General features: G+C 40.5%; 1 protein-coding gene across 2 annotated transcripts; it reads left to right on the top strand.

Annotated features, from left to right (window-relative positions):
- On the top strand, positions 1–25,107 carry LOC117546083 (kalirin-like). Of its 2 annotated transcripts, XM_034216168.1 has the most exons (27): positions 1–105; positions 1,801–1,932; positions 2,441–2,536; positions 4,292–4,410; positions 4,563–4,629; positions 5,364–5,467; positions 5,572–5,641; positions 5,753–5,839; positions 5,953–6,045; positions 6,412–6,462; positions 6,673–6,750; positions 6,847–7,032; positions 7,774–7,945; positions 8,354–8,577; positions 10,046–10,326; positions 13,110–13,272; positions 15,628–15,690; positions 15,881–15,908; positions 16,544–16,706; positions 16,920–17,041; positions 17,638–17,769; positions 18,349–18,510; positions 19,211–19,289; positions 19,428–19,479; positions 19,861–20,009; positions 20,793–20,931; positions 21,314–25,107. In XM_034216168.1, the coding sequence occupies exons 2-27, from the start codon at positions 1,843–1,845 to the stop codon at positions 21,869–21,871; spliced, it is 3,528 nt and encodes a 1,175-aa protein (XP_034072059.1). In that variant the 5' UTR covers positions 1–105; positions 1,801–1,842; the 3' UTR covers positions 21,872–25,107. The 2 variants fall into 2 exon arrangements, with proteins under 2 accessions (XP_034072059.1, XP_034072060.1); XM_034216169.1 differs by lacking the exon at positions 2,441–2,536.
- The last annotated feature ends 357 nt before the right edge of the window (positions 25,108–25,464 follow it).

The following is a 25,464-nucleotide window of genomic DNA, read 5'->3' as shown; positions in this document are numbered from 1 at the left end:
ATGTGTGTGAGTAATTGAACTGTTTGATTTACAGGAACAGGAAGAGAGGAGAGCAGGAAGAGCATCGACCTGGGACCCCCCCTGCAGGACGACATCATCGACAAGGTGAGCAGGACATCCAACAAAAGAGTCTTTCATCTGCTGTGGTCTAAAGTGTGGTGTTTCACAAACCTGCTGACATTTCATAGCTTTAAAGGAAGACTTCAACCACAAATGAACTTGTATACCAATGACCTACATTTCATTACATGTCACTTGTTAGACGCTTTTATCCAAAGCGACTTATATACATTCAGTACTGTGGACAATCCCCACAGGAGCAATTTGAGGTGAAGCGTCTTACCCAGGGACACAACGACATGCTGACTGCAGTGGGACTCAAACTTGCTATCCTCTGATTCGAAGATCAGCGCACTAACGCACTGTGCCACACGCAGAACTCTTGCATGTTTACATATAAAAGGAAGATTAAAAAATTGAGGGAATTGGAAATAAATGGGAGACGCAATTAACAGAAAAAATATATCAAAACATCCTTTTAAAAACGCTCACAAAACTCCTGCAGTATGATCAAATGCACATTCATCCAGTTGTATGCATTTTCACTTTCACTTGTTTTTTTAAGTGCTTTGGACTAGCTCCAATAATGAGCGCATGAAACACTAGATTCATTAAAATGATAAAACATTTGATTTCAAACGGCCTGTTGCGCTAATTTTTAAGGTTCATATTTATATTTTGTGGCTCTACTGTGAAACAGGAAAGGGAAAACCCAGACAAGCATTTTAGGGCCCCTTTAAAGTATGTCTTATTTCTGTTTGTTTTGCAGCACAATGAAAAGTTATCACGCCTTAAAGGATCCTTGTTGCATTTCTGATGCTGTTAAAGGGTTTTTGTAGACTCGGCAGGAAGAAAGGTTCAGACGGTCATTTATAATCCGATATAAAACACCTGATTAGATATGATTTATATTGGGCCTCTGATCTACCGAAAAAATATATGTGGTATCAAACCCTGCTTTATGTTTGGTTATCTGTTCCAGTCTATTAGGTATTTAGTTAAAAGATAATCTAACTGCTCCTTGTGGCCTTAGAGAACCTGTCAGGGAGGTATACAAGAGATTTCTACATCTACGTAATAGACCGTAAACAGCCAAGGTTCCTGTTTCTGTGTGTGAGGGCTTTCTACTCCCACACGCAGACACATGAATGATCCAACTCCAGAATGACTCCCTGATTCCTGACAATACAAAACATCAGGGATCCGACTTCTGTGGATATTATTTGTCATACAACTATTGATGTTGATGCTCTCCCACTTTATTAATAACTTAGCAATCATTTTTGAAAACTCTTAACAATCATAAACGTATGAAACATGTCAGTTGCTGTTTTCCTTACTTCTGGATGAGCTTTTTGGCAGACAACAATGATATATGAGAATGATGTAAACGCATTGTTAAACCAATTATTGCACGTAACTAAAACTTAAAAGCAACAGAAATATAAAATATAATAATTCATTTTGGAGAACTTTTAAAACAGATCAATTCGAACAAAGCGTTTTTTCGTATGCGCCACATTAGAGTTACAAACACAGGAAATGACTCTTCTTCACACAATACCCCTTTGCATTGTTCAATGAGAAAATGCAGCCTGAACATTTGGATGCATTTAACTCACAACAATAACTGATGTGTGATGATAAATAATGTGATCATGAAAGTGTGTTTGACAACGAGGGGGTAAAAAATGCGTTCTTATTTCTAACGGACTCTGGATTTGTGTTTGTGTCCCTCAGAGACGCCGCGGTAACAGCGCTAACATACTCTCCAAGCCTGGGATGCAGAGCGGGGGGGAAGAGGAGCCGGACGAGGAGCCGCACACCGACCTGCCCCCCCGCATGGAGATCATCAAGGACCAGGAGGACAAGGTGAGAAAAGACAGGGTTCACGTCACTAAATAAATGCTTTATCCGACCAGTTAAAAACAACTTCTACTCTCAAATCTGTCAAACCTTTGAACTGAGAAACGTTGATGTTATCATGATGTCATTCAGTTTATTCTTTGATTTATTTGATTTTCATTAAGTTTTTATTTTTATTTAATGAAAATATTTTCAGGTTTTTTTCGTTTTTATTATAGAATATCAAATTTGAGGGTGTAATTTTCTGTTGTTTTTCATACCCTTTACTCTTTTACTCATCAATGCTCTCGTATTTTTGAAAAGAAAGAAAAATAGTTGATACAAATAAGGTTTATTTTAGCAAAGCTTGTCCTTCTCTCAGGCTTGGTATACATCGTGCAGTGTTTCCACCTGCTAACTAACAGCTTTTCTCTCGTTAACTCTATGTACATCCTTTGTTCCACCTCCTGCGTTCTCTCCTTCACTTCCAATCTTCCTAATATGCTCTTGGTTTTGATCCTCCTCTTCCTCTCAGTCTTCCTCCTTGCTAACATCTCTTCAGTCGTCCTCTGACGTGCCCAGCGCCGCAGAGCTGGTTAGCGCCATAGAAAAACTGGTTAAAACCAAGATGGTGAGTGTGTGCGATTAAGTGCATGAATGGGTCCTACACTTGTACCGAATAAGAAATAGGTTGCCTTTTGTAAATGAGCATAAACCAAAAACACAATCTGCAGACCAGTCTTAAAGACCGAAGTGAACACAACCTGCTGTCTTCGTGAAGCTAACACAGCATGTATGGATCTGCTCTTTTCAACAAATTAACACAATACTGAATTTGTGTATTAACAAAAATCATGCATGAACAATGAACTGTACTTGTGTGTTGTACTTTATTGTCTCTATGTTGGTGTGATATAGTTGGTGTTCATAGTAGTTTGTGTTATTAGCTTGAACGTGTCTGTGTTTATATCTAGGAATACATGCATAACATTTTGAACAGAAGTCATGCAAAGGCCACATCTGGAACGTTTACAGGGGGAGTTGGGGAACGATATATTCACTTTTCTCCTCGTTTATTTTCTATGAAACACATTTCTGACCAGCGCAGATAATGTTCAAGTCGCTCCATTCCTCCAGAGAAATAAATCCAATCTGAAAGGTGGTTAAGTGACATTTCTTTTATTTGATAAGAAATTGAAGATTCTTACTGGACAAAACACCTTAACATTATGACATATCATTTGCCAACATAGTGTCTTATCCACTTGAGTATAACGTGTTCTTTGATTTATGTTAATATTGTTTTTGGGCCACCATTGCCTTTAATGTAGAGACTGAGTTTAGACTTGAAAGGCCAAATGGTCCCAGGATGGACTCTGCTGTTTGAAATATTGCCCTTCAATCCGCTGCCGTGTTTTCAGGCCAGGTGGAGAAATCCCTTCTGCTCAAAAAGCAGTTGCTGATTTGGAATCTTGTATTTCCACACCGACGTTGATGTAATTATGGAAAGCAGAGGTGGTAGTTTTCACAATCAACACAGAGTGGTTACTCTCAGCCGCTAAAGACCAAGCTCCTGCTGCCCTCTGCTGCATGAATCCATCTCACTATCCTGATGGTGGTTCACACTTAGAGATTGTCCTCATTGAGCACCCAAGGTTTGAGGTCCTTTCGTGTTTATATTGTTGAGTCCCTATATGATGAAATAGATTTGATGGAGGACATGTCGCTGCTATCCTGAATCTATAACAAATAACTGTGAAAAGGGAAAAGGTTAATAATAATAATAATAATAATAATAATAATAATGGGTTCCATTTATAAAGCACTTCATATTTTATTTCAAATCCCGAAGTGCTACAAGTAGTGAGCATGAACAGTATAAATAAACATTACACAACACGGTAGAATTAATAAAAAGCAATACAAAAAATAAATAAAAGGGTGATAAAAAGGTCTAGGCAAAGGCTCTTTTGAAGAGATGGGTTTTGAGGCCTTTTTTAAAAGCCTCCACGGTCTGTGGTGCTCTCATTTGGTCGGGGAGAGCGTTCCACAGACTGGGAGCAGCCGAGCAGAAGGCCCGGTCTCCCATAGTACGGAGCTTAGTCCTGGGGGGTTTGAGGAAGTTGGAGTTGCTGGAGCGGGTGGTCCGCAAGGAGGTATGGGGGGTGAGGAGTTCCTTGAGGTAGGGAGGGGCAGTTCCATGGACACACTGGTGGGTGAGGACGGAGACCTTGAATTCGATCCTCAGTTCCACAGGTAGCCAGTGTAGTGCTTTAAGGATGGGGGTGATGTGTTCATATTTGCGCACACTCATCAGGATCCTAGCAGCGCTGTTCTGAATGTATTGGTTCATCTCTAAACGCTGATCTCCTCTTCCTTTCTTCAGACTCTGGATAAAGGAACGTACCCCGACTTCTCGTCTCTCTCTCCGCCGGAGCAAACCACTCCAGTGCAGCCTCGAAACCCTGAGCTGGAGCAGAGAGCCAAAGCTATGAGAGGACGGATGTGAGTACTGCAGAATATCACTGCCACTATAACTGCTTCTAATTCAAGAACTACTACATGTTTACCCACAACAACCAGTGCACACAGTAGTCCTTGTTGACAGTGAAAACATTTCCTCAGGATGTTACAGTGAATTGTTTTGTTCTGACCAGGTTTGTCCTTAACGAGCTGATCCAGACGGAGAAGGACTACGTCAAGGACCTGGGCATCGTGGTGGAGGTGAGACAACAACACATACACACCTTTGTGATTCCGAATATTGTGATTCCAAATATCCTGCCACCCCCTATCAGCATGACCCTTACGATAAAGTCAATGGTATCCCTTCAAGTAGCTTTCTTTATGGTCACATAACAGCAGCTCTACCCATTTAAATACTGACATAATGCACTTTTTTTGAGTAAATTGTTATTTTCATATTCTCATGTTTTTGTAAATGTATATTTGTTAGTTTATAATAGTTTTTAAAGTAGTAATATTTTTGTTTCGTTAATTCCTGTTATTTTATTTATGTATGCAGAATATTACATTACATTCCATGTCACTTGTTAGACGCTTTTATCCAAAGCGACTTACATACAGTCAGTACTGTGGACAATCCCCACAGGAGCAATATGGGGTGAAGTGTCTTGCCCAGGGACACAACGACATACTGACTGCAGTGGGGCTCGAACTAGCTACCCCCTGATTCAAAGTTCAGCGCACTAACCCACTGCGCCACAGCCTCACAGAATATACACCAAAGCAAATGAATTGGGTCTCTTAATTAAACTATTACTGCTTAAAATCCTGATTCAGATTTTAAAACTTATAACTCAAATTCGCGAAATTATAATGACCCCAGAACCCCTGAAATATGTACCTTTGGTAGAGTAAAGTGTTTGTCTTTGCTCTGATGTTTGAGGAGAATGAAGTGTCTCCTCTCAACATGTCGACCTTCTGTCCCCCTGCAGGGCTTCATGAAGAGGATCGAGGAGAAGGGCATCCCCGACGACATGAAAGGAAAAGACAAAATCGTCTTCGGGAACATCCACCAGATCTACGACTGGCACAGAGAGTAGGTTCAGCGTCGGTGTTCAAAAGCTGGAACTGGACCCAGATCGGGGTCGTCGGTCCTGTTTGTGTTTGATCACTAATACCCCCTCTTCTGTTTCCTGTCAGCTTCTTCGTCGGAGAGCTGGATAAATGTTTAGACGACCATGAGCTCCTTCCTGAGCTCTTCATCAAACATGTGAGTGGAGCACTGTGGTGGTGGTGATGATGATGAAGATGATGACTTTGTAATATTAAAATGAACTGTGTGATCTGCTGTCTGAAAACTGTGTGTGTCTGTGTGTTACAGGAGAGAAGGCTCCACATGTACGTGATTTATTGTCAGAATAAGCCGAAGTCAGAGTTCATCGTAGCAGAATACGATACATTCTTCGAGGTAAGTGATGTTTTGACTCTTTGTGCTACTTAAGTACTGTTTTTTTATTTAGTAAAACAAGGAAAAATAGAGGACAAAGAAACCTTCTGATGTTGTTGGTGTTTGTCTTGCAGGGGCTCCAGCATGACGTCCAGTCCAGGTTGTCCATGAGTGACTTCCTCATCAAACCAATCCAGAGAATCACCAAATACCAGCTGCTACTGAAGGTAACACACACACACACACACACACACACACACACACACACACACACACACACACACACACACACACACACACACACACACACACACACACACACACACACACACACACACACACACACACACACAATTAACCTTAGCTTACTTTATTTAGTTTATTAAATAATTGTTTAGAAGGAAGAACTCACTTTGCCACATTTCTTTTTTTAAATAACTAGCGCTGAGAAATTAAGCCATTTTGTCTCGAGTCTGTAAGAGGCCACTCATTTAAGGGAGATAATTGCCTCTGTGACATGTAGGGCGCAGTGATGTATTGTGTAGTGAACTGAATGTACAGAGTGTTAAAGGTGTGGTCATGTTGTTCCTCAGGACTTCCAGAAGTACAGCAGCAAGGCAGGCATTGACTGTGAACAAATCGAGGTAAAAACACTTAAGTTTAAAGTGCCTAAATATCAAAGTTCACACAATCCCATCACAGTATTTGTACCCGCTTTTACTTCCTTGCCTGAATCCTTAACCTTTAGATTTTTTATTGATATCAATGTATGTTTCTTAAAGCTCCAATTCATTGTCCATCCTAAGAGAGCTGAAAGGAACTCCTAAACAATGATTGAAATCCCTCTCTTACAGAAAGCAGTAGATTTGATGTCTCAGGTCCCTAAACTGTGTAATGACATGATGAATCTGGGTCGTCTGCAGGGATACGAGGTATGTTCACTTCCTGTTTTAATAACAAGTCTGCACTCTGCACAATGACCAGTGAGAAATGATTTAAATATGTTGACTAATCCATTTCCTCTTCAGGGTAAACTGACCAGTCAGGGCAAGCTGCTCCAGCAGGAAACCTTCTTCGTCACGGAGCAGGACTCCGGCGTCCTGTCGCGCTCCAAAGAGAGACGAGTTTTCCTTTTCGAGCAAATCGTCATCTTCAGTGAGCTGCTCAGGAAAGGGTCGTCCACGCCCGGATACCAGTTCAAGAAGAGCATCAAAGTACGCACAGAATGGGGGTCTTTTTCTGGGGGGTAACATTAAAGGTGGGTAGGTAAGTTTGAGAAACCGGCTCGAGATACACTTGTTGTTATATTCCATGGAATGCTCTTAGCATCCCGATAGCAATGAATATCTGAAGTGCTTTGACAAAAAATCCATTAAAAAATGTCATCTGTGGAAGCCGTGGCGCTGTAAAAAGCACGACCAATCATCTGAGCCGGCCCGGCTAAAATAACTGGATGGCCTACCTTCCTGTCAGCCTTCCATCTGTGCACAAACTTATCTCGTGCCCTCATTGGTCATGTGCGCGTTCGTGTGTGTTGGAGGAGGGGCTCTGTAAGGAAGATTTTTTCCGGTTGTGTATTTTCAAATTCTAGCGCACTCGAGCTGGTTTCTCCAAAATTACCTACCCCACCTTTAAGAGGGCGATTTCAATGAGTAACTCAACATTAAACAACTTTATGAGTCGAAACTACATGAACAGTCCCCTTTATTTTGCTATCTATTCATCATGCTCCCATAGTGTTAGTTTCCCTTTCCTAAAAAAATCATGAGATGTTGTCCACTTGTGTGTCAGGGTTCAAATAGATGTTTAGCATTTTAGAAATTAAAAGATACATGTTCATGTTCAAGCTTGGGGTGTTGAAGTTAAAGTTGCTATTTAATGAATTTAATTGATTTTACAATAATAATTAATGACACTGATAATGGTTTCTTCCCCCCCCCCCCCCCCCCCCTCAGATATCCTTCCTGGGTCTGGAGGACAGCAGCGATAACGATCAATGTAAGTTCGTCCTGACGTGTCGCGGCTCGTCGGAGCGCTTCACCCTGCAGGCCGCCAACGTGGACATCAAACAGATCTGGGTCCGACACATCCAGGCCGTCCTGGATGCTCAGAACAACTTCCTGTCTGGTGAGAAAACACACAAACTATTCTCTGAAGCATTGTGTATTTTGTCAACACCTTACTAGGTTCAAGGTTCAAGGTTATTTATTTGTATAGCACATTTTAAAACACAGAAGCAATTCAAAGTGCTTCACATTAACATAATAACTAAAAAACAAAACAAAATACAAAAAATACAATTCATAAAAGCATTAAAATAAAGGTTGCAGCTAAAAGTGCAATGACAAGGCACTCTGTAACTAGATGCAAAGGACCTGCTGCCAATGATACATACATTCAAATGATGACATTTTGTTTCTTTTGGATGTTGAGTTTCCTGATTGCACTTAAATACTTTAAAACATTTGGAGAGTCAGAGAAGCTGACACCCAGAGGAGGAATATACTGTAATGCTTAATTTCTGTGTGATTGTAGCCCTCCAGTCTCCCATTGAGTACCAGAAGGAGAAGGGCGGAGCAGGCAGCAGCGCCTCGCTGACCAGGAACCGCTCTGGCTCGGGGAACCGTTCTTCTTCTGCAGCGTCGTCTCAAAGCCGCCCGTCATCAGCCGTCGGCCTCGGAGACAAGGAGACGGAGAGAGGGAGGCCCCAGATGAAAGGGTCCACCTCCAACGGCGGATCCACGTGTTTCGAGTCCAGGGTGAGTTCCTGCAAACAGCCTGGACACACATGAGAGCACTTATTGGTTACTTATCTGATTAGGTATCTTATTTTAGTTTGCTTCTTCTGTCTGGAGCTTCTCACAGTATTGCATTTTGGGACTAATTAAGGGATTCTGATACTATCCACTTTATACTGCAGCAGACTCCATGGGAACTAGAGCATGAAGCACACTTGTTTCCCCTTCACACTGTCTGTTCAGCTTCCTGTTCCCTAAAAGCCAAGGTTAAAATCTGGGCTACTGCAGGTGTAGCAGCATACTGTGTGAGTTTATATACACACACACACACACACACACACCAGGCTGTTCTCTTTCTGGCCTACTTTGTCTATAAATTCTCTTGCTGTCTGCAGGAGGCAAGACAGCTCTGCTCACGCTGTGATTTACTGCCAGGCTCTACATGGAAGCACCTTGACCCTCTTAAAGGGAGAATCTGAGACTGTCCTAAGAACAAGACTTGTGTTTTTTTTATAATAAGTTGAAATGAAATTGAAGTAAAACAGAACAAAAATATCACATTTGATAAAGCACACCTTGTGGCTCCTAACTGCAAACTGGTTTTGAGAAATAACGTAATTCAATAATAAAAATGTGTGTTCAAATTCAATTTACAAAATCTGTTAAATCTTTCCTACACTTTTCTCTAAAATAATGAGGTTTTTCCTACATCAAAGCTCTGATTGGCCAGAAACAGTGAACATCAGACCTATTGGAACATCTATACAAAAATGAATGACATAAAAAACGTAAACATAGATAAATAGAGATTTTAATGTACTTGAACCAATAACGCAGCGTCCACACGGCGGCATGTCTGAAGCTCGACCAAAAACCAATTCATCACATGAATCTCCCGCCCCGGACACACCAGCACGCGGTTTGATTGGCTAGAGCTTGTACTGGCATATGATTTTATTGGCTGACGCTTCCTGTCGAAGCTTCAAAAGTTGAACATTGCTCAACTTTTGAAGCGAGCAAAGCGAAGCGACGCTCCCACAATGCAGTTCGGCAAAGTGTGACGTCACCCCTTTCAAAGTGAATGGGCAGAAGCGTTGAAGCTTCAATGCACGCCGCCGTGTGGACGGGCCGTAAGTGTCCGCTTAAGTTAAGATGTTTTGGTTTTGCTTTGAGCACCATCGTACTGGGTAGAAGCAGGAAACTCATCCGCATAGAGGTGATCAGCTGATTAGACTGTACATGTAGTAACTTCTCTGTAAAAGAGAGCCTGAACAGAAAGCTGATGCTCTGTTTTTCTCCTGCTCCTCCTCCTGGGTCCCGACTCTCCTCTGCTCCTCCTCAGATTTGGATCATTATGACTGTTATCCAAACCACACAGACTCACCTTGTCCTACATTTCTCCTCATCCTCTCTTCGTCTGTCATTTCTCTCCTCTGGTCTCCTCTGTGTTTTTTTCTCTCTCTTGGCCATCCTCTCATCTCCTCCCCAGGACCTTGAAGGCTGTAACGGCGTCTCCTCCACCATGTTGGTATCTCAGGACTACTCGGCGCTCAAGGAGAACGAGATCTGCGTCAGTCAGGGAGAGACCGTCCAGATCCTGGCCACCAATCAGCAGAACATGTACCTTGTTTACCGGCAGGCCAACAGCCAATCACCTGCCGCAGAGGGCTGGGTGCCGGGACGCATCCTGGTCCCTCTCACTAAGTCCATTAAAGACTCTTCTTCTACTTCCTCCTTTCCGACGTCGGTGGCCGATGCCAACAACATCAAGTAAGTCCCCCCCCCACCCACCCACCCACCCAGCACTTCTTGTTGGGCTCCGAACCAAGCACTCGGATTGGATGAAACTCTTTTCTCCCCATTTTTGTTTTTTGAGTCAGCTCCCGTCCCCAGGTCCTAACTACTCACTGCCTCCGCCCTCACCTCCTAACTCCTCCCTCCCTCATATACTCCTCCTCCTCTTCTTGGACCTCACAGGAGACTTTTTTTTGTGTTGTATTTTAACTCCTGACTTGTCTTGTTGTTCCTCGGAGGTAAAAGGTACACGACTGTTCTCTTACTTGGCCGTCTGCTGCGGTGACAGTTTTATTTCTGAGCCAATGTCACTTCACCGCTCTGTGGCAACTACATGAACATGGATTTAAGGCTTGCAACCGAACTCAAACACTCACACACACACTGATCATTTTCCATGAGGATTTATCCCACAGTGATAGACTGGATAGGAAATCTTGTAAGTTGTAGCTGACTCTGGAAACCAGAGAGAGAACAATCATGTGGAGCTAAACCGGACTCTTATTTCAGTTCCTAACACCCTGTTTATCATTTTATTTTTGTATATTTTTCTTCTTTTTACTGTTTTTGGAAAAATAAACTCACCTGGGGCATTCAGGTGGCCTCAGCCCTATTCTCCGCAGTGGAGAATATTTATTTTGTTGTCTGTGGCAATCTATACACAATTTTGTGTTTATTCCTCTTGTTGTTTTTCTGCCTTGTTAATTATTATTATTTTTTACGGACAAAGTTGGATTTTGTTCCCTCCTTCTTGTTGATTTTGTTTATTATGTCGGCAGTTCACTGTACAAAGTTGATTTTGTTTTTTTTCGACTGAGGCTCTAGAACATTCCTGTTTAAAAAAGAAAAATCCCTTTTGCACTATTTAAGATGAGAAAAGATACGAAGTCAGGCTGTGCAATATGTTGCGTTTAATGGCAACGGTCAGCATTGTACTGTTGGTAGTCTATAATAATGATTTTAAATGTATTTTAAATATGTAAAATAAACCTTTTGGACTTGAGCATGAGTTAGCAAAGCGACGTGAAGGTGAAGTTGTTTTGTTCTGCGTTAGGCTGAAGATGATTGTAGTTTTTAATATTTGTAAATAAACTACATAACAGCAAATGATGAACTGAGCGGTCTGCCTGCTTCTGTGTGAACCATTAGGTGCAGTTCCTCTGTTCAAGACCAAAGACAGAAATACTTAGGAGTGAAGTGATTAATGGTTTTGACTTTACTTTACTATTAAGGTTATATTTTAAATACAATTATTCTCTACAGAAAATTAGACCGAAGGTGAACAAAGGATTTTATTTCTTCATAATATATGACCAGAGATTGTAACACTAGAGCATCAGGTAAACACCTTTTTGTATTTGTTGTTTATTGTGGTGACATTTATTTTTACGTTTTTTGTTTACGTTTTTACTAACAATAACGGTCTGGCACTCCACAGAAGGTACAATGTTGAAATATATAACCTAGAAGTTTTAAAATGGCAAAAAATACAGACGGAAAAACGGCTGCTTTTAAATTTGATAATAGTATTGAAAAATAAATGAACATTTATGTATAATGTTGTTTTAAACTTAAGACTGACCAGGTGTATTTGAAAGTGTTCAACTTTGACTTGAATTTATATTTCAAGACACTAAAGATAACGCTTCCAGGTGTATCTACCAAACAGACCAAGTGGAGAAGAGGTGGCCAATCGCATATTACAAAAGTAGATTAATTGAGAAACTGCTTTTTCATATACATTATCAGAAATAAATGTATGTTGGCCAGCATTTCCGTCACTGCTCACGTAGAACAGTATGTTAACACAAACTAAAATGATTTATTCCAAATACTACAGGACACACAAACGCAGATGGGATTTGTGAAAATGTTAACATGTTAAAGTGTTTTTTGTGGCTGTGTTGGAGGAAGCTTCAGTGTCCGTCTTTCTCTCACGTCTCTCCGCTGCTCTCTCCTCCCGTCTAACTTCATTTCTCTCTCAATAAAAAAAGACCAGTGTCCTTCTGTCCTTCCTCTTCTGTTTCTAACTGGACCAGAAGAGTCTGGCTGCCCATTCAGGCGACAGTGACCCTGTCTGGACCCTCTGCTGCAACTACACTACACACACTTGGATTGAACACACACAGTTACACATACAAGCAGTAGAAGAAACTATAGTGACTAAAACGATATATATTTGTATTTGAATGCATCATAGAGGATGTACAAGAGACAATAATACGTTTGTTCTCTGCCTCTTAATGGTGCTTTCCCTCAGCTTGGATATTTTTCACTTCCAACCAGATTCATCATTCACTATTCTTATTTTTATCAAAGCCCATATCTGCCTCTTCCAATAATAATCTCAGTATTATAAGAAAGGTTAAAAATAACATAGAATGAATAAAACAGAAGGTTATTAAGCAGTTGACACTAAATCCTACACACTTTACCTTTTTTGTTATAAATAAAATGAAATGTTCTTTACTTTGCAACCAAAATAAGCTTTAAATATTCAAGCTAGGACCCCAAAGCACATTTGAGAACACACTGCAATCAAGAGTTTTTCACTTACATGTTCGTTTGTCAAACCTAGTTGTAACTTGTTAAAAAAGTTGAGAAGTATAAGAGAACATAAATGCCATCACACTTAGTTTTTAGCCCCTTGCCTCCACAGAGGGTTCAGAGACAGCCCTGTTGCCTCGGCAGCCAGACTCAACTGGACCCCTCTTCTCTCTGATTGGCTGGTTGATGTTTCTCGTTCCTGTACCGTACAGGAAGTCTCTGTCGTGGAACACACTGCGCGCCAGGAAGCGTGCCGAAGCAAAGGACGGCTCTTTTGTGGGGGTCAGAGGTCAGGAGAACGGCCTCCTCCGTAAGCCCAAAGAAACCACCCCCCCTCCCACGCTCGCCTCCCCCGCCACCAGGGCGAAGGGCAAAGTGAGTAAAGCAGGCCGACGGCGCACGCTGGTGATGTCATATGTGTGTGCCGAAACCCCTCACCTGCCCCACTTTGTTTTTATTTTTCTTAACCTTGCGCATGTGTGTGTGCAGACCCACAAAGTACTTGCTGTGTTTTTATTTGACTCCACAGTGGTTTTCAACCTGCAGAGGACACACATTTAGACTTGAATTCACTATTTTGTATAGAGTTTGAACGGCTTAAAGCGCTGTAATTGGCCGGTCAAATTACCACCAAAGTTGTAGGGCTCATTTAAATGAATGAGCCACTTCGACTATAAAGCAAGCCAATAGAAACTTTACAAATATCACAATCAAGATGTGTAGGGCAGATTAAAAGTGTTGCCTTAAAGCAGGGGTGTCAAACTCAAGGCCCGGGGGCCAAATCCGGCCCGTGACTTCATTTTATGTGGCCCCACAAGAGCTTGCAAAGAATATAATATGTTTATTATACTGTAACATGCTACTTTACAGAAGCACGTTGCCCATAAACGAAATGTCCCACAATGCATCTCAAATTTGACTTTTTCTCCGAATTTGACTTTGTTTGTCAAAATATGCCTTTTTTCTTAGAATTAGCCTTTTTCTCATAAATAGATATTTTTTTCAAAATGTGGCTTTTCTTTTAAAATCATATTGTGACATTCTCACTGAAGAGACTTGCAATTATTTGCCCTAGACTTCTGCTTTCAGACGTAGTTAATTATGAAGTTATTACCCTATCCGATAATAATCCAATGCAGAGGCAATAATGTAATATAATACGTTATTTCATATATATTCAATATTTATATATGTCTTTTTATATAGTCTTAAAGTTACAACCGGCCCTTTGAGTGCAACCATAATGCTGATGTGGCCCGTGATGAAATTGAGTTTGACACCCCTGCCTTAAAATAACAAAATAAGCTTTGTGGATTTAATTAGCTGTAATAAATAATACATAATTCCAGGGCAACGTTTTGCATTAATTCGTCATTAATGCCAGTGTGAACTAAAGGTAAGAGTTGAAAAGGAAAGTTCAAACTTAAACATGTGAGTAAATATGACGTTTTAAAATCTAAGATTGTTGAGAACCCTTAAAGAAGAACACTGCAAGTTTGTTTCAACATTTGTATTTGACCCCAAACCCTCAAATGCACTGATTTGAAATAAAATCTGATTTATTTTTGTGTTTTGTGTTGTGATTTATTTCTCCCTCCTTGTGCATGGATAGAGGTAGACTTTACTGACTTATTGATTTATTTTGTTTTTACTCTGCTGTGCTAACCAGTGTTTTTTCTGTAGTGGACTAACACCATGCAACTCACCAAAACCTGTTTGATGTGTAGATGTGACATGTTGTGAAGTTTATCATGATGTTAGTTCATTGTTGCTGTTTCAAAGTGAAAATGAAGCACTAGAGTCTTATACTTTACGTTTCTCGTCTGCAATTCTAACAAATAATCTCTGTTAAAGATGTGGGAAATGTACAGTGTATGGTTTCGTATGATGAAAAATGTTATGGGAAAAAAACGACTCCAAAACCTGTGTTCAAGTGATTCATGTCGAATGGCTTTTTGCAAGTATCAAGCTTGAAAAGGGTTTTAAAGGCTGTAAATAGTTTTTCGTAAGGTATGCTATGATGTACTGAAGTATCTACAACTGGGAATGTCAAGCTCAGATCATTGTGAATGCTAAGATGTACAGCACTGTTATCCTTTTGATATGAGGCTTAGAAAGATGTTCAAATCGGTTTTGTCTCTTTGTATACACAAAAGAAAAGTAATTAACTGAGAACATGGATCCTGCAAGTGTAACAAAAGTGTGCTTTTGGGAACTTTCTTGGTGCCATAGAGTAGCCGTTTGTTAAATTGCTGTTTAAACCAGTTTTGCGTTGACTTCCAACACGCAGATAGTTGATTGGACATTGAGGTTTATCATTCCACAACCAAATTCAAAACTGCTCAGGTGAGTATCAGTCAGTCAGAACCCAGGATTATTAAACCTGGCACAGCAGGCACGATTATAGGAGTGATTTATTTTCTTTACACAGAGTAACACATACTCCTAATATTATCTTCATCCACTTCTCAAAACTTTCTTTGACTTGAATTTTCTTCAAAATCTCGATTTCTTCTTCTTCTTCATGCCCTTCTCTTTTATCCTCACCTGCCTCCTTCTCTTGGAAATAATCTCAATTCTACTTTTCTTTGTCCATCACCAACTGCTTCTGTCTTTAATGACCTTTGTGTTCGTCCTTTATCCCCTAACATCTACCCTTTTTCCAATCCAACATCTCACTCTCCTTTTCCCGCTCTTCTACGTTCCTGTTCCTCCTTTATTCTCCACCAGGACCTTCACACTTCAGATGAGTCTGACTGTGACGATGACCTTGACCCAAAAACTGGCATGGAGGTATGAACACACAATATATTTTGTTAAAGCTGCATGGCGTTACAAAACCAGATAAAAAAACAATGTAAAACTCTATAAAGTGAAGCTTACACTAAAGTATTGTAATGTTTTCAAATATTGCGACAAAGGCAGACTGTTTTTCAGATGTATTATCTGCCTAAACATTACATTTGTCCTCATCTGTTTTCAGCTTCTCAACCCAAACTTCATCCAGGAAGGTAATGCATCCTTATGAGCTTCTGACGATGCAGTTTCTCTTTGTTTTTCGCTGTAATAATAAACATTACAAGAAAGCCAAGCACCTAGAGAACGATTAAATAGCTTTTGACAAAGAGGCCCCTGCACACACCTCACCAATGCTGTTTTACTTCCTACAACATCGGTTTTTGGTAACTATTTGCCACAAAACCTAAATTGGGCTGGCAGCAGGTCTGATTCATTTATCACACCAAAATCAGCCTGTTTACACTCGTCTGAATCCCTAAGCTGAGCTGCTAACTGGGTCAAAGTCCACATCCCCATAACTCACCAAATCTAGCAAATGTATAAACCAAAGAAGAATAACATTTATCCAACGAGTGGCAGAACGGAGCGCTGTATTGACTTTGTGCCAAAATGAGGGCCCACTTATCGGTTATGCCTAAATAGCACCACTAATTTAAGGTTGGGGAAGGTTGTTTATTCTACATATCAGACGATATGATTGAATATAATGAAATCATGTTCTCAAACTAGAAGGCCACCCACACTATAACAGGCCAGATGGCTAAATGAAGAGTATTTGCTCCAGTCGTATATCACTTTTAAACTCCGACTTGAAATGTCCTTATTTCTTTGTGTTTCCTGTGTGCAGTGGCTCCAGAGTTCCTCGTCCCTCTGTCAGACGTGGTGTGTGCGTTCGGGGAGACGGTGGTCCTCTGCTGTAAAGTGTGTGGACGACCCAAACCCTCGGTCACCCTGAAGGGTCCGGACCAGAACCCAGTGACCAGCAACAACCGCTTCACCATAGACATCAGGTATGCCATTACTGCATGGGTTCATATGGTGCAGTTTCCTTTGTTAAATTACCGAAACCTGCTTTATTTGAATTATCTTCTTCCACATCCTCCTATTTGATGTCTTCTCCGCCTCGTTTCATTCATTTATTTGTGTTATACTACTCCTACATTTCTTCTCCTGCTCCATCTTTTAATTTCTATTTTGTTCTTTCTCTTCTTTCTCCTCTCTAGGGATACAGGTGACATCCTGTTGAAGATCTGTAACCTGATGCCTCAGGACACAGGGATCTACACCTGTGTTGCCGTTAACGACCACGGCTCTGCCTCATCCTCCGCTTCCATCAAAGTGCAAGGTAACATGCCCGGATTAAAAGCTGCATTTCAAATAAAAATAATAATTAAGAAAAACCTGTAAGAACTACACTTAGTATATATATTTATATAATTTACATTTTTATATCTTAAGTATATTGGACTGTTGGAGGATGCTGTAGCTATATGGCACATGACAATGAAGCCTTTTTAAACTTCCCGAAAACATGAGGTATTCACCAACGCTGAGTTCTTTTAAATCGAGGCTAAAAGCATTACTTTTTTTAGCTGCCCAGAAGTATTTTAACTTGTTTTAGCACCTACTGTATTTACAATGTTAATTATTTATTGTGTTCCTTTCTTTTGTCTTCCTATCAAGTGTACATTTTGATGTAAAGCACTTTAAATGGCCTCTGTGTCTGAACATGTGCTATATAAATAAATGTACCTTACCTTACTTTTGAATTGAATTTGATTGAATCTGAAGGTGTAATGGTAGAGAGATTTTGGTTCCTAACGTTTTTCAATGAAGAGTATTTTAACCTTCTGTAACCTTGAGATTTCCAACAGCAGTTCCTTCTAAGCAGAGCATCTGAAGTGTTTTTTTGACTGTGTAGTTTCTTCCTCTCTCCTGCAGGTATCCCAGCAGCCCCTGGGCGGCCGGTGGCTCAGGAGGCCAGCAGCACGGCGGTGATGATCCAATGGCCACCTCCAGCTTCCTCTGCTCACTGCAGTGTGAGCAGCTACACTGTGGAGTACAGACAGGAAGGTGTGTGTCCTGTGGATGTGAATACCGTGTGGATGGTTGTTTTTTAAATATGCACATTGTTAGGAAAATATCACTCGTCACCGGCTTGAGCTTCAATATCAGGATACATGTATTTATTATCCTTGCAAGAATGGAAGTAGTCATCACATACAGAGCATTTGGGACAACTAGTTCCCAGAACAGTGTCCCGTGCTGATATACAAGAGAGGGTGTTATTCAGTCACAATAATAATAATAATAATAAATTATATTTATATAACGCCTTTTAAGGGACCCAAGGTCGCAAGATGCAGAATACCGGTTCAAAGCAGTATACAATGTTTAGTTTAGATTAGCTAAGACCCACGTAAGCAATAAACATGACAGTCATATGTCTATCTCCGTAGAGGCTGAATCATCATGTTAATCACATAGCTATCATATGCCTAAAACAGTCCTGATGCTCTTCTAGGTAATCACACATCCTGTTACGTACACAGCTACGTAGGGCCTTTGTTATCATGTGCTACTCTGATATTGGAAGTGTACTTTCAGTATTATCCACACATATACAACGTTTACCTTTTCTCTCCCTTTCAGACTCGTTGCTATGGCAGCAGGTGGCCAGCAGCAAAGAGGAGTGTGTTCAGATCGACGCTCTGATCCCTGGAGGTCACTATCAGTTCAGAGTGCGAGCCTCCAACCGCTGGGGGGTCGGCCCTCCCTCCGAACCCTCCAACATGATCACACTGCCCAGCACCAGTAAGTCTGACACACTCCATTCATTCATTCACAAGTCATTCATTTATGTCTTCATGTGGGCATATGTATAAATGTGTCTGTTGATTGTGTGTGTATATATATATATATATGGGTATATACATATTTTTATATATTTTTGTTATTGTATTCGAGATTGTGGGAAACGGTATCTCGTTCTCTCTGTCCGTGCACACAAACTGAAAGATTGACAATAAAGTTGACTTTGACTAATGTGGGAGCCAGACATATTGTCCTTCAGCAATTATGCCTTTCCCAGAGTTTATGATAGACAATAGTCCGATTTCAATGCATTAAGGACTAGATTACCGTTTTCTTAACATTACTAAAGGTGTTAAGATTGGATATGAGTCTTGGCCCGGAAGAAAACATTGAAACAATAAATATTTTAGGTAAAGTCCTGCATTTTCTTTTTTTAAAGTCTCGTTAATTTCTGATAGCATTCATGTCATGTGACCCATTGACTCCCAATCATACTAGATATATTATACTGTACTGGACAAATAAGATACAATTATTATTATTATTATTGAATGTTGTGGCTTTTTAAATGTTATACCAATATTTTTGTGAATATTCAGCTATTTTTCTTACTGAAAATAATATATTTCTTCAATAGTTTCCATATCATGTGACCTTATGACTCCATATTATTGATCTCATTTTATCGATCTTTGTCCAGACTCTGGGTATGATGGAACAGGGATCCAGTGGAAAGAAAACTTTGAGTCGACTTTCTCTGAAATCTGTGAGATCGGAAGGTAGAGTGATGCAAATGTACTGACTTTCAGGATAATGTGATTAACAACCAAAGATTGATTTTGACCCCAGGTGTAGATAGATGTCTGAGATGAGTGACCTTTTAATTCAGCCTCTCTTGTTCTTGTTTGTTTCACCAGGGGACGATTTTCAGTGGTGAGAAAATGTCTCAACAAATCTACAAAGAAAGAGGCAAGTTACAATTAAAGTGTTGTAAAAACTGATGCTGTTGTAAAGTGTGTGCTCATAAGTGTTAACGTTTTTTGATTTGCGGTGATAGCCTGTGTTTGGGAAATGTAATTTATTTCTTCTATGTAGTTACATTCAAAAAAGTTTTTATTATAAATAAGGTGGCAGTTTGCCCATTTTGTATTTTCAGTTATACTGTGTGAGTTTTTCTAAAATGATTTTCATGAATCAGGGTTCAGTAGATCTTGAGACTGTATGTGATCCAAGTTTTGAGTTGTATTTTTTTATTTAATCATATGTAAGGTTTTGAATGTTTCCGTTTCCAGTGAATGTTATTGTTTTGTCTTGCAGTGTGTTGTAACATGCTTTTTTTACTCTGTTCAGGTTGCGGTTAAATTTGTGAGTAAGAAGATGCAGAAGAAGGAGCAGGTGGCTCATGAGGCGGACGTCCTCCAACACGTGCAGCATCACCAGCTGGTGGCGCTGCTGGACACGTACGAGTCTCCAACCTCTCTGATGCTGATCATGGAGCTGTGAGTCTGACTGATGAAAAGAACCTCCTGCTTCAAAATAAACGTTATTATGACAAAATGAACTTTTAATGTCTCAAGCCCTTGTCCCTTAAAGGTCCCCTATATACTCCTTTTCATCAATATATTATAGGTCTCAGATATATACAAAACATGTCTCTGAAGTGTTTGGCTCCAAACACCAAACAGATCATTGTAGCATTACCCATAATCCCCTCTGTTTCAGCCCTGTTTCCAAAGTGCTGATTCACTGGGTGTTTCTCAATGTCGAGGACGCTTGCTTGGTAGCACATGTCTTCCGAGTCACTTGCTTCAGAAGCGAGGCAAGAATCAGATCCAAACAGATCATTACCCATAATCCCCTCTGTTTCAGCCCTGTTTCCAAAGTGCTGATTCTCTGTCTGTTACTTTAGATGAAAATAAGGAGCCCCTCCCCACGCCCCCCTGAGAGACATTTGGTTAAAAAGAACACAATGGTGCTCTAGGAGGAGATTCAGGTGATAAGGGGGGGGGGGGGTTACCTTGGTTAGTGATTGGCTAATGGTTACACAAGCCAAAAAATCGTTATGACATCATGAAGTGACCAAAATCTGATCAGCTCATTTTCAGACAGGTTTTTATAGAAATGGATCAGGACAAAAAGAGAGAGAATCTTTGTTCCTGAAACTTTCAGAGTCTCTTTACACAGAGGGGACACATGTTGATGTAGAAGAGACATGAAAAAGTGGATTTTGCACAATAGGTGACCTTTAACACTGGAGTCTTATAATCCTGTGTGTGTGTCAGGCTGGAGGACGGGCGTTTGCTCGACTACCTGGTGGCCTGTGATGAGCTGATGGAGGAGAAGTTGGCGTTCTTCATCAGAGAGACACTCGAGGCCCTGCAGCACCTTCACACCTGCAGAGTGACACACCTGGATCTGAAGGTGAGAGTGTGTGCTACATCAATGAAGACTAACTTCACCTACCAATGGAGCAAGTTTCTTATTTGTTTTCATGTCTGCTTTGGTAATGTAATCGATTATCTGGTGGAGCTGTATGATACATTTGCATCAATAGTCTTGGCTGTAGCTGTAACTGTTGCCGGGGTCCTGCCTGACCCCATGTAGTGTTTTTTGGCGACACCTTTATTTGGGAGTTTATCCTTGTCCATTGTGAGGGTCTAAGGAGAGAGGGTGTCGGATGATTGATTGATATGTAAAATTGAATTTGGGAACTTTTGGAGTTGCATCTTCCAACTTTTTGTAACTATTTATAAGAATCACATTTTATATTAACATAATCTGTATATGTTTCTCTCTCCTGCAGCCTGAGAACATCATGGTGGACCTCCACTCTCACACCCCGGGCATTAAACTCATCGACCTCGGTGATGCCGTCCAGCTGTCCGCTCACCGCCGGTACGTCCACCTCTTGCTCGGAAACCCAGAGTTCGCTGCACCTGAGCTCATCCGTGGGACTCCAGTCTCTGTCGCCACGGACATGTGGAGCGTGGGCGTGTTGGCCTACGTGATGCTCAGTGGGGTTTCCCCGTTTCTGGATGAGTCACCGGAGGAAACCTGCGTGAACATCTGCCGCCTGGACTTCTGCTTCCCGGATGAATACTTCCGAGATGTGAGCCAGGCGGCGAGGGACTTCGTGTCCTCGTTGCTGCAGCAGGATCCCAGGAAGAGGCCAAGCGCTACTTCCTGTCTGCAGCACCCTTGGGTGGGCCGCGGGGGGGCACACGGTGGGGAACACTCCAAGAAGCCCCTGGACACTACGCGGCTGGCCACATTTATTGACAGGAGAAAACAGCTGCATGACGTCCGGCCCATCACTAATATCAAAGGGCTGGTGAGCAGCAGCATGGGAAACACACTGTGACCACCGGGACCCCAACAATAACATTACCATATATTTTAAGCATTTCATTTTATCCTGTATTTATTAATGTGTGCGTGGGAAAGGGATTTGGTGCCTGGATTTGTCATGTAGTGCGAGATTGAATCCTCTTCCAAGGACCAGTCAGACCAAACTTATAATAAGAAGATGAAATAATTGAAATAAATGGCTGAATTATATTTATTTATTGACTAACACTAGATCACCTAGTTTCAACAATTACATAAGAAGCGGGTTCCAAAAACTGCCTAAAACACCCAATAAAACCCAAAGAAAAAATCTAAAAGTTGAGAAAATTAGCATTTAGAAAACACACTGTGAGCAAACATTATGGCAACATATTAGTTTATATTTGTAATATTTATTTTTACAGGGAGAGAGTGTATATTGGAGGCAAGCGGAGCCAGTTACGTTAGGAGATAATCTGATCTTGTATCTTTTTCACTTGGATCTGTAGAGAGGATCACTCACCAACTGAAAAGCATTTACCACCCATGATCAGATCACATACTTTTGCTAACATGACTGAGCATATTAAAAAGGCTTAGTGAGTGTATACAGTGACCAATGAGGGAATGCACTGTGAAAAACCTGCTAAAGATGCATTTGTTTTCATATAGTCTGATTTGAATGAGAAAGACTCACGAAAGAGAGTCTAAAGAAAATGTTGGTTTGGTTGCTGTTTTAATCCTGGACCTCTATCAAGAAGCCTTTGACTGGATTACCAGAACCTGGGGATTAATTCACAAAATAATTGTGAGACAAAATATAAACCAATTGACCCGATAGCATGCATGTTCTGGTAACTGTGGCATTGAATGCATAGTGATTTGTTAAATGCAAAGGTCATGCCCTATCTCGTAATTCTAAAGAAACCCCATGGTTTTGCTATCCTCTGAAATGTAATAGCTTTTTCTCTTGTCTAACAAGCTTCATGAATATCGCGCTGACAAACAAAAAACAAGCTTAAAAAATAACCTCCATGTTGGTGAAGGTAACAATTACTTGCTTGTCCAAATGACTTGTGGGAAATTCCTTGTTTACGTAGAAAATAACTAAAAAGTCTGAACGGTAGAGAGCAAAAACAACTAGTCTCAAACAGGATATTTCATTCTTATTTGTGCGTTTGGTATGAAGTATAACAGATCATTTTTGAATGACAATATATAAAAACTGCAGCTGTGATTTAAACCCCCAACACGTAAAGCTTCTTGGACTGGATGCAACAGCGCTGAACCCTCGCTATGATATACTTTTTTATTTATTGAATGTTTATTTATTCCAGAACTGAGGTTGATAGTGAAATCATATTTGGATATGTGACCTGGAGCAGTCTGTCTTCGCTAGGTGAAGAAATCAAACTGAACTGAACAGCTGCTGGACTATAGCAGCAGAGTTCACGTTGTTAATAGTGTCCTAGTGAACCGCTGGATTTACATCAAATCACTGACTGATCCAAACTGAACTGAACCGTCATGAACTACACCAACTGGGCTAAAGTTGTAGCATCAGTACATTGAAGGTGAAAAACGGAATACAGAGGACGACTGGACCTTTTACAGGAGAAGGCACCGTGGAGACTGAAGCCCTTTCTATAGGACACTTATCATTCGTTGATATCACTATTACAAAAAAGGTAGAATAATCAGGGATAACCTGCATGTAAATTCACCAGGTATGGTTTAGAAATCAGGTTTAGAAATCTGTCTTGTTTCTTAAACAAAAACCTGTGACATTTGGTGTTAAGGTGGGAAATTAACTTGTTTGTACATTTGTGGAGCAGCCACTGTGGAAAGTAACCAGCCATAGCGGTAGTAATTTGTCTTGTTAAATAGTTGATGTGGCTGCTAACTCGGGTCTTTAGACAGAAGAGTCCATTTACTGTCTTGTTTCTACTGATGAATGTAAACAAATTGTAGAATGTGTTCTGCCATCACAAGTGCTGTCCTCTGCTTTCACCACGCTCTTTTCCCTCCTAAGCATTTAGTGTACTACTATAGTAAGCGTTTATTTAAGCCAGGGATGCAGAATGGTGCAAATGTAAGCTCATACAAAAACATCCGTGCAAATCTACATGTTTTTTTATTATAGCTGTAACAAGATCTTTTCAGGTACTAATGTTCTGCTGTTTTATCTCAGATTCATCTTCTCATCAGGGACAAAGCATAGAGTGCTCTACACAAAACACAGCATTATTTTTGAACATGTGTTATTCATCTCCTACTACTAAACAGAACAGCTTTGTGTTCAATTATTCAATAATAAATACAGAAGTAGTGCTTCAAGGCTGCGGCTAACTGTATCAACTAACAAGCTGATGTATAAATGCTGTTAACATTAGTGCTAAAACAAACGGCATTAAAAACAATGGTTGTATTTCATATTGGTCTTTGGAGACTCAAAGTGTTCATTCAGTTTCTGAAACCTGAGGACAAAGTGACGTTATGAATGAAACAATCAGGCGAAATGTCTACAGTATTAAAAACAGATGCATGCAAAAGGAAACTGTTGATATTAAATAGTGAGCTCTGTTTTAGCAAAAGATAAGATGGACTTTTATTAATCCCTCGTGGGGAAATTGTTTCCCTGCATTTGACCCATCCTGTGTTAGGAGCAGTGTGCTGCCATTTTGAACGGCGCCCGTGGAGCAGTGTAGGGAACGGTGCCTTGCTCAGGGACACCTCGGTAGCACCTGGTCTTTCCGGGACTTGAACTGGTGACCTTTCCAGTTGCCAAGCCAAGTCCCTATCGACTTCGCCACCACCGCCCCTTTAACAGGAAACAGGATTATACCACAAGTCATGGCTTTAACACATTTTGTATTATTCATACAATAGATATTCTATAATGTCTTATTACTGTTGAAGAATTGAACGCTTTGAGCCTCCATATGAAACCTCAACTGTTAGCTAAGAAACCTACAGTTGTTTCTCTTGAATGAAATACCCTGACTGCCTCGCTTTAAGCTGACAGAAGTGCTTCGACTGCATGATTAAACAATAAGGGTTTATCAAATGTTGCTAAAAATGTAGGATAATCCGGAATGCCTGAAGCAAATGTTTGTCATTTCTTTAAAGAAAAATAATAATTAACATCAGATTGTGAAGACTGAAAGCAAAATTCAGTTACAGTTTGTGGTCCCTAAACATTTCCCCATGTGCTGTTTTTCTTTTACAGTAAACATTTATTTACTTTTTGTTTACATTTCAACTGAAAAAGTAAAGTCTTTGCTCTGTCTTGTGGTATTTCAGCCTAGCACTCAGGGTCATCATGAGGTATAGTGTATAACCAAGCTTTCAAACACACATAATATTACCAGAATATTTAAGCTTTTCTCAGACTGCATTTCTGTCTTGTTAAAACTGTTAATAATAAGGTTGCTGTACAAATGACCACTCATCTGCACAATACGGAGGGAGTTCAATAACCATCTGAAACATGTGGTGAAGTAATAGTGTACAGTATAAGTAAGTACTAGTCTTGTCTAAAGCTGGTTGACCTTGCTGCAGTGGAAACCTCGGTTTAACTCTCTGAAGAAGCTGATCTTTCGGTTGTTTAATATAAGAAATCTGTCA

The sequence above is a fragment of the Gymnodraco acuticeps genome, unplaced genomic scaffold (assembly GCF_902827175.1).
Source record: "Gymnodraco acuticeps unplaced genomic scaffold, fGymAcu1.1, whole genome shotgun sequence".
NCBI classification, from domain to species: domain Eukaryota; kingdom Metazoa; phylum Chordata; class Actinopteri; order Perciformes; family Bathydraconidae; genus Gymnodraco; species Gymnodraco acuticeps.
Note: the sequence above shows the minus strand (reverse complement) of the source record. Positions and strands in the feature narration are given on the sequence as shown.